This window comes from Lathamus discolor, chromosome 3 (assembly GCF_037157495.1).
Source record: "Lathamus discolor isolate bLatDis1 chromosome 3, bLatDis1.hap1, whole genome shotgun sequence".
Taxonomy (NCBI): Eukaryota; Metazoa; Chordata; class Aves; order Psittaciformes; family Psittacidae; genus Lathamus; species Lathamus discolor.
The window spans coordinates 58,491,869-58,501,887 of NC_088886.1; the positions used below are offsets into that span (position 1 = coordinate 58,491,869).

At 38.5% G+C, this 10,019-nt stretch overlaps 1 protein-coding gene across 1 annotated transcript in view; it reads left to right on the forward strand.

Annotated features, from left to right (window-relative positions):
• The window catches only part of CAB39 (calcium binding protein 39), a 42,811-nt gene extending 34,230 nt beyond the window's left edge, over positions 1 to 8,581 (forward strand). The window contains exons 5-9 of the mRNA XM_065675459.1: positions 2,528 to 2,696; positions 3,388 to 3,447; positions 4,649 to 4,714; positions 5,021 to 5,164; positions 5,984 to 8,581. Of these exons, the coding sequence (XP_065531531.1) occupies positions 2,528 to 2,696; positions 3,388 to 3,447; positions 4,649 to 4,714; positions 5,021 to 5,164; positions 5,984 to 6,172 (628 nt within the window). The 3' untranslated portion in view covers positions 6,173 to 8,581. The remainder of the gene's footprint in view (positions 1 to 2,527; positions 2,697 to 3,387; positions 3,448 to 4,648; positions 4,715 to 5,020; positions 5,165 to 5,983) is intronic.
• The last annotated feature ends 1,438 nt before the right edge of the window (positions 8,582 to 10,019 follow it).

A 10,019-nucleotide genomic window follows, 5' to 3' on the forward strand; every position in this document is an offset into this window, starting at 1 on the left:
TAAATACGCTTTTACATGAAGTAAGTTTTTACATTCATGGAGAAGCAATGAGTTCTGAAATAGTTTTTCTTTCTTTGCTAGATTTCTTTTCTCATGTCTATAATTCCCCAAAGTAAAGGAAAATTTGAGTAATAAACCACCAAAAAATATACTTCTGCATAAAGTATGACTGAAAATTGAGAACTGTTAGGAACTAAAAGACTTTTTACTGGGGTAGTGCAGACATTTTCCTTTCAGTATACTATTTGATCCTATTCAAACAATTTCCTTGTTTACTCATCAAGAGCTGAAGGCTGCATTTTTCCTTGAACACCTATCATTTCCAGATTGCTGTCCTATTCCCTGGTCTTAGTTTGTTTTTAGACTTGTTATTCATAGTGATTTATAATCCTGAAGTGGTAACAAATGCACCAACTCAGACTTGACTGGGGCATATGGTGCACGACAAACGGCTGTGTCTTCCTCTATTCTTGTATTATCTGGTGTGCTGGATATTGGAGAATCATGCCATACTGAATATGTAGTTACGTATGTAGAGCTGTGGCCCTCACACATGAAAACAGAAAGGTGGTGTTAACATTTTCATGTTAAAACAAGATGCAAAACAGAGAATGTGCTTTCTACATGTGAAAGAATTTCTCACATTTCTAATTACATGAGTTAAGAAAGTTCTGAAAAGTGCACTTGCAGTGTGTTATTTTGCGATAGAAAAGTTCATCAAACCTTTTAAAAATGCAGCTATTTCAAGTACTACTTTTACAGCTGTTCAAGTTATGTGTATTTCAAGTTGTTTATTTAAGCTGTTTTGTTGTAGTATCTCTAAATTTACGTAATCTTCGTCATTTGTGTAAGCCACTGGAAAATGCATCATGCAAGAAGTAGTAGGAATATTTGTTTCAGTTCTTACAAGTGTGTAAGACCAACACTCATCTACCAGAAATGCTTTGTTATTTCCCCTCTCCCCTCCTCCACATCAGAGCCCTGATTTAGGGGGGAAGCAAGACTTGGGGGGACCAAAGGATTATTACTTGTGGCGTAACACAGCGGAAATACTGATTCAGTAATTCTTCAAAATAATTTACAAAAGAAGGCAAAGATGTATGAGGTGCAGAGATGAAACTACTTTCTCAGCATGTTCTCACTGATCTCTGACTGAATGAGGGCTGTAACGTTTGTCCTCATTTTTAGTCTCTTGTCACCCTTCAGAGAGCGTTATTCTGACATGGATTGTTGAAACACATTCATAAGTCACGATGTTTGAAATGGGCATTTAGTTAGCTTTAGCAACTTAAATGTGATATCTGGTATCCAGCTTAGTCAATTTGTTGTAAATTTAAACTATGGGGTGAGTTGCAAAAAGTTCAGTAGATTTCAAATCTCCCTGACAGTTTAAATGGGAAAGTATTGCAGGATTTAACACAAAAATTAATTCATAAGCAGATGTTTTTTGTATGGTAATAGAGTTAATGCTTAGTATGGACAATGATGCTTTGCTCCTGGATTATTCTGGTGAATCTGAATTAGCTTCCAGTGGTATAGGGTGAAGGATTCTTTAGGTAGGAGGCAGGAAGGGGCTTTGACTACTCCAGAGCCAGGTAGGTAACAATAGATACAACTTTTCTCTATCCTGGAATAGCTTATATTGCAACATACTGAGACGAGTTCTTGGTTTGGAAAGGTAGTTTCAGCTTCATCCAGGGTTCTACTATTAGTTTGCTTGGGGAAACAAGGAACTAGTAATAAGTACCAAGGTGTATTTCTACCAAATGTGTCATAAATACACCGTTGTGCGATCTTGACAGCTGCTGTTGGTGTATGCTGACATCAGCTGAGAGAACCTACAGTATTTGAGCAAGAAAGCCTGCCAAGGAAATGTAGCAACAATTTTGAAATTAAACCATCAGAGATGGCTTCATCACTTCTATCAAATCACTGATGGACGTGTTTCGGAGGTCTCTTGTAAGAAGGTGCAGATTTAGAGGCAGGTGTTTGATACTGGTCTTAGAATATGAAGACAATGTTGCCAGCATTCCAGGTTTGAAGCCCATGATATGTGGAGTGATGCTGGAAAAATGGTTTAACAAAAGAGGAGATACAAATTTATGTCTAGTCTTGTTAACTCTTCATGCTCATATCATATAGTTTGGTGTAATTGCTGTCACGTTTAAACAGCTTTTAAGACACAGGTCACTTACTGCTTTTCCAGCTGTCTGCAATCCTACCAATACGAAAATAACTGATTTTGAGTATGAAGAAAATACTCCATTTAGTCTTGTTTCTCAGTCTGTGAGAGTCATTTGCATTGGCTGTAATTTGGCATTTAACTGGCAGTGATTTCAGTCATATTTCCTAGAAATATGTAAAAGCGGAGGTTAATGTGGAAACAAGTACCCCTAACTTCTGGCTTTTGGTTTACTTGATAGCACTGAAACCTGTTATGAGCAGGGTGGTGTTGCATTGCGAACTTGTGAAGGTATTTGTAAAGAATCTTCTTTTGCTCTTTTGTTTGTTGGTCTGTCTTTAATAGGTACGAGTCTCCAGAAATTGCTCTAAATTGTGGAATAATGCTTAGAGAATGCATCAGGCATGAGCCACTTGCTAAAATAATCTTGTGGTCAGAACAGTTCTACGATTTCTTCAGATACGTGGAAATGTCAACATTTGACATTGCTTCAGATGCATTTGCTACATTCAAGGTAATTTATGTAGAACATTTGGATTGTTATTGCTTATGCAGCTTTCCGCTGTGTGAACCCAGATGATGGGTGTTATGTTCTTGGGCAAAACAACCCTATGGAGAGGGGTAAAAAAGTAGGTGTAATGCAGATGGGTAAGCAGGATGCTGTTCCTTATTTCTCAGAATGCAGGACATAGCTTTAAAATGTGTATGCTGTGTTCCAATAACTTTTATTCCAGAAAGCAAGATTTAAACTTTAAGTCATGCATTAATATGTGAATATATTCTGTTACATACCTGAGTGTATTTGATGCTGATTCTTTGTCTGGGGAAATCTTTTGTTACCCTAAAACAACCACTCTTGGGACTGTACGCATAGTATTGGTCATTATTAAATACTGGGTCTTAATCTTGGTTGTGTGAAGTTCTGTGCAAGCATAGCCTTGATCTATAAATAGCATTCTTCAGTGATAATTCCATGGACTGTTTACCTGTGTCAGTTAACATAATACATCCCAGACCTTTCCTAAGTGATGCCAAGATCCTTGGCAATGTCCAGATAACTGCACATTCATGTCCTGAATTTCTTCATTTAATGAAATAGCAACATTTTCTATTGGATGTCTTATGTGTATTCACTGTCTAATGAGAATACCTATGTACTGTTTAAATATTTTAGTGAAAATAGTGGGTTTTGTGCTGTTTTGCAGGATTTGCTTACAAGACACAAGTTGCTAAGTGCAGAATTTTTGGAACAACATTACGATAGGGTGAGCAGATGCATTTTAATACTCCGAATTTTCTAGTGCTGTGTATCTTACTTGAAGAAATCAGTATTTTCGTTCCTTGTTTTTAACTTTGTGTTTGGAAATTTACACACAATATAACCAAATTGAATTTACAGCAATTTCTGCCAAGCAGGTAATTAAAGATCAAGACCTTACTGTTGAATGTAGAAAGACGTAAGAACAGGTGGTGGCAGAAATCTAGTTCTGTGAAAACTTGATCTGATTTTTCCACTAGAGGGAACCCTTTCCTTGTCTTTGTTTTATGGCTGTATTAGCTCAGAGCAACCGAAGAATGCTAGATAGCCCCCTCCACCTGCTGGGGACTCCTGAAACTAATAAACGGCATCCAGTACCAGGAATTACTATAGTTAAAGAAATAAGGGTGATCAGCAGGTCAAAGGAGCTCTGCCCCTCTACACTGCTTTCATGAGACCCCACTTGGCATACTGCATTCGGTTCTGGTTGTCCCCTAAGTAAGAAGGGCATGGAGCTGTTGGAGCAAGTCCAGAAGAGGCCATAAGGATGATCGGGGGCTGGAGCATCTTCCATACAAAGACAAGCTGAGAAAATTGGGTCAGCCTGGAGAAGAGAAACTGTGTGGACACCTCAGATCAGCTTCCAGTATCTGAAGGGGGCCTGCAAGGATACTGGAGAGGGACTGTTCATCAGGGACTGTAGTGATAGGGCAAGTGGTGAAGGGCTTAAACAGGGGAAGTTCAGGTTAGATTTAAGGAAGTTCTTTACTGGGAGGGGTGGTGAGGCACTGGCACAGGCCGGCCAATGAATTTGTGAATGCTCCATCCCTGAAATGTTCAAGGCCAAGCTGGATGGGGCTTGGAGCAGCTTGGTCTAGTGGAAGGTGTCCCTGTCTGTGGTAGGGGGGTTGGAACTGGATGATCTTAAGGTCCTTTCCAACCAAACGTTCTATGATTCTCTAGTGAGATAACTACTTCCACCATGTTGCAATCTAACCATTAAATGCTCCTGAAAGAGTAACTGATTTTTTTTTATAAGGCATATGCAGTGTTTAAGCAGTAGTGACTTACAGGAACCTACAGACTTCGGATTTTGTTTGCATTTTTGGTGCAGATTTGCATCTCCTCCAGTTAGTTATAATCATGTGAAAGAAGAGTGTGTGTGATGGTTGGGAAGGTCCTAACACTTCTCTTTATTCTGTGTTCAGTTCTTCAGTGAATATGAGAAGTTGCTTCATTCGGAAAATTACGTGACGAAGAGGCAGTCACTTAAGGTAAGGCACTTTCATTTTCTTCTTCAGTGCAAAGTTAGGGAATTCCTTCAATTTCATGTGCTTTGACTTGAATTGAAATGGCTTCAGTAATTGCCTTGGGTAGTATTTAGTTTATTTTTTCATATGTTTTAGTGCTTGAGACGAGCTACTTTGCTTTAGTGTCCAGTCCTTCCATTAGTTGGTGTCAAGCACACATAAACTTAATTTCTTTCCCTGTGTAGAAATGGCTATGTGCGCGTTTATGGGTTGTCTCTTACGACCAATGTCAAGTCATTTTTTTGTTTGGGCTTGTTTTCCCGCTTTTAGCTCCTTGGTGAATTGTTATTGGACAGACACAACTTCACAATTATGACAAAGTACATCAGTAAACCTGAAAATCTCAAACTCATGATGAACCTCCTACGAGACAAGAGTCGTAACATTCAATTTGAGGCCTTTCATGTGTTTAAGGTATGTTTAACCCCCCCCACCATAGAACAAACGACAAAAGAAACCCACCAGAAGTCGCTTAGTTGAGTAAAGGACTTAGCTGAGCCTAAATGGAGCTTATCTTAATTACCGTATGGTTAAATAAAGAGGGAGATAATGTTGGTCTTTATTATGATCCATCTTTACAAGTAAAAAAAACGTTGAGAAAACACTTAGGGACTTCCATATGATAGCGTGTGATCTCTCTCAGAAAATCTTGGAATTCAGAAGGATGAAGAGCAGTGAGATAAGGAGGAATGCATGATTTTGCATGAGATCATGAAACAACCTGGGGTTAAAAAGTGGTTTTATGCTGCATGATTGATGAAGGGTAGCAGTATTTTTGTCAAGTCACCTAGATTTCAAAGCCTGAATTGTAATTTGCACATTGTAGCAGATACCTTCTGACTTGGCAGCAGACAAGCAAATACCTAAGAGCTTGGAGATGTAACTTGAGGTATAAATGTTTTAGGGAACTTTAAGATACACATCTGATGCTGTATATAACATGAAACTGTGCATTTGCTACCAGATTTAACCGTGAGGTGTCTTCAGTGGTTTTTGCAGAGGGTATTTTGACTGGTCACCTCCTACAAATTTAATTTACATTGATACTGGTATTCAGCTTCTAAGAAAACCCCCTTGCATTTGCTCCATTATTTTTTGTCTGTAGTGATACTGCAGTGTGGAATAATGAAAACATTTGAAGTTATTGTCATCACTGTTTTGCTGGCTGGGTTTGTTTTTATCTTAGCCTTCTGTTTCTTATTGTCATGCTAAATGTCTTTTATTTTCTTGCAGGTGTTTGTAGCCAATCCTAACAAGACACAGCCTATATTAGACATCCTTCTAAAGAATCAGACCAAACTTATTGAGTTCCTCAGCAAGTTTCAGAATGACAGGACCGAGGATGAACAATTTAATGATGAGAAGACCTATTTAGTTAAACAGATCAGGGATTTGAAGAGACCAGCACAGCAAGAAGCTTAACCTCCAATAAACCCTTAAAATATTAAACCCAAATTCAGCATTTGCTGTTAGATATTCAGCATCAGGCACTCTTATCGATTCATGAGGAACATTACTGCTAATCTGCTGTTCAGTGAACGGTTTTTGTTTTTCTCTTTTCTTTTTTAGTCCAAGTTGAAAAACATAGCTGCTGCTTTCTTGCACAATGTGGACTTTCTTGATATTTGTGTCATTTCAGAATTCAAAGACACTGCTTGTTTTAGGAGTCCTGAAAAGAAAGATTCTAGGTTCGTGAAAGCAAACATATAGATACTAGTTTGGTTTAGGAGAGAAGGTATTAATGTAGTTAAGTAACAGGTTGCATGCTTGCAAATCTGAATAAATCTGTATGTTTGCACTTACCTTGTTTGAGATATGAGCACAATGTGACCTGTGCATACCTGGCACCATAGTATAAGATTATATGCCTTGATTTAAAAAAAAACAAAAATGTGCAGTGCTTTATTTGTAATCAAAGGGGAAATGTATCTAAGATGTGAGCTTATTGGGATAAACAGTTGTCTTGCAAATAAACTGATATTGAAACTTAGCAACTTTTAAAAGAGTGAAATCTCCAGGTTCATAAGGAAAATGTATATATGCCTTTCACTGCTTTATAGAACGTTTTTGGTTTTTTTTTTTTTGACATGATTTGATTTTTCTGAGAATTGACTTGTAAACTTGGAAATATGTTCTAAGGGGGTTTGTTAATTTTACTTCAAAGGTATTTCAGACAGTAGACCTAGCAGTGACATTTTGCATTTCATTTCAACAACGCTTGCTGGTTTCTTTTGTATATAACTCCTAGGCTGCTCATTTCTTTAAAATATGATTTAATTTGTACAGCAGAGGAATGTTATTGTATTAGTCTGTAACTATTACCTAATATTGAGTTTTGCAAAATGAATGCTCATATGTAATTGAATACTTAAGATCACATGGAAATGCTGATTTAACAATCTTAAATCCTGCAGCATTAAAAGGAAAAAAAACCCACCAAAACCCAAACAAATTCTCTTATCTAATGGGGTGCCATTGCTTAGGGTAGGCTGAAATAGAGAACTGGAACCCTTTATACTACATTTTTACTGGATAATATTGGCCTTATTCAGTTAAACTAACATTGTGCTCACCAGCTCAGCAAAGGTTATGCAAAATTAGTATTGATTCCTCTTACTGCTGGGGAGCCTGCAGTGCATCATTTCTTTCTTATAGTAAATAACTCAGTATAGTAGTTGTGTGAGTGAGTGAGTGATTTAATTCCTTCTGACCCCTCTGACTTCAGGAAACAACTTCATAGATGTCCTAGGGTAACAAAATGATTTAATTTTGTTGCTTTTGTTCTTTAATGCTGCAAGCTGTCAGTATTTATGAAAACAAAAAAAAACCCAACTGATTTTGCACCATGGTTTTGTTACTGTGACCATACAAAAGGAATTTACTAAATATAGCTCAATGTTATTAAAATTGTATTTATCCATCATATAGTAATGCTAAGATCACAACCAAGCAAACTTACGGATTGGAGTCAGAGTTCAAATTCTGCATGGCTGAATCCGATTGCGAATGCTATAGAAAATGTTTGTTGCTTCCTGTCCTCTTCCTAATTAAAGTATTCTGCAATCAGCAAGAAGAAACTCCAAAGTGACGTGTAAGCTGGTTTGAAAGCCTTCGCAATGGAAGTCAGATAGTTCCAGCAAATTGAGTTGTTTAAAATTGCTCTTATCATCATAATTGGTCTTATAAAGGTTATTAACGTGTCCTTTGCAAACCGATTCATTTTGCCTACGAGAAGGAAAATAGCTTACTCTGAAGATCGCAGGCAAGCAGAATTGGCCATGAGATGGTATTATAGTTCAGTACAGTCTATTACCATTTGGTTTATCATAGCTGAGTGGAGGAAAGCATTATTTGCCAAGTTACTCACCATAACATATAAGGCTTCCTCTTTAGAAAAACGTAGACATGCTAAAGATTTATATATGTAAAGAAGTGAAAACATTTGGACTGGGATGGAGGTTACTCTATATTAGGCCTTGGAAACAATGGCTATGGTGACTTTTTTTAATATGTGGAAACATTTGAATGTTGGCTTTCGAGAAGAAGTTGTATTTAAATTACAGCTCATTTGACGTGCTCTTCGTATTAAAAACCTGTTGTTCTGGAAGTGGTTTCTTATCTGCTTGAAGGCTTAAGGATATTACTAAAAGGTATTTAAGTGCGAGCGGGTTTTGGGTTTTTGTCTTCTTTTTTTCTTTTAAATAAGAGATGTATACAATTGTAATTCTGTTTCCGTGGTAGCATTTCATTTCTCCTGAGGAAAATGCGTTTCTTATCCAAAAAATCTGGCTGGCCCCATAATTTAAATTGAAATAAAATTTTGAAGAAAAACCTCTGGTCTTTACTGTTGTTACTGAACAGGATGAGTTTCTTGTGGATGTGCATCTGTTCTCCTGCGTCGCCTTGGAGGGGTTCAGCTTTTTGAAATCATGGAAAATTCTGGCTTGCAAAAGCATTTTTAAGGAATAAAGACAAAGTGCTGCATTAGAGATGTAAGTAATTTTAAGTAATTATTGGTTTCTCTTGCCTATTTGCAGCATTATTTGCTGATTCTGTTCCTTTTTTGCATGACCAAGGGCAAAGAGAGGAGATGCTATTTCCTGCATCATGGCTACAGACAGGACCTGATGGGATTGGCAGAAGTGAGTCCTCCATAATTTGGGGTCCTTCCTTTCTCTTTAGATTTTGGGAGCCCAATGTGTGTGCAGTGTAACTCATTCCTTAGTAAATCCTGTGGTCTTCTTGCCCTTGAAGCTGTCTGTCCATTTTTTCACAGGTAACACCCCCAGCTCTGCAAGGTGGCAAACATCAGGAGTGTATGTGTGTATGTTACGCTGAAAAAGATAAGCCAACCAAACCCTTCCCCTTCCCCCCCCCCAAAAAAAAAAAACACCAAAACCACCACAAAACGAAAAGAAATCAACAACAAAACATTCAGGAGGTTTTTATGCAGATTCTTCCGATGGCTTTGTTAGCAAAATCACTGCAAAATCTGGTTTCCACGCAGGAGCACGCTTGCCTTGCAAAGCAAAAATACTTGGTGGTTGATAGCCCCCACTAGAGGCTGCGCATGTCGGAGCCTTGATACAAAAATGCTGGTGTTTTCCTCCCTCACAGATCACAGGTTACAAGGGGAAGGAGTGATTTATACTAATCAAACCAATTGCAGAGTTTAATAAAAAGAAGTGGTCAAGTTGGGTACTTAGCAACAATTTCTTCACTGAAAGGGTGCTCAGACATTGGAACAGGCTGCCCAGGGAGTGATGAAATCACCCTCCCTGGAAGGGTTCAAAACCCATGTAGACAAACCCTTAGTGACATGGTTTAGTGGTGGTCTTGGCAGTGCTGGGGAACGGTTGCACTTGGTGATCTTAAAAGTCTTTCCTAACCTAAACAATTCTGTGATACCTGACAGGGTGCTGGGATGAAACAGCCTGGGCAGGAGGAGGCATGGGGAATGCAAGGAGGTGGTGCACTGACTTCTTGACATCTGTTCTCCGTGCAGAGGTGATGAGCAGGACCTGCCTTGTGAGCTGCCATCTCCAGGAACCACTCGGAGCCCTCAGGAGCAGGTTGAGGACAAAGCTGCTTGCAGTAAGTTTGCTTTCTGCTTGCCTGCCAAGTCATTCCTAGCAGACAGCTTTGTTGGGTTTTCCTTTTGCTGCTGTTTCTGTCCTCCCCCTACCTTTATTCTAGACCTTTGCTGTCTGCTCTGCTGTGTAATTTTCTGTCTGTATTGCTTTCTCTTAGTGGCTGCTCACTTGAGCTG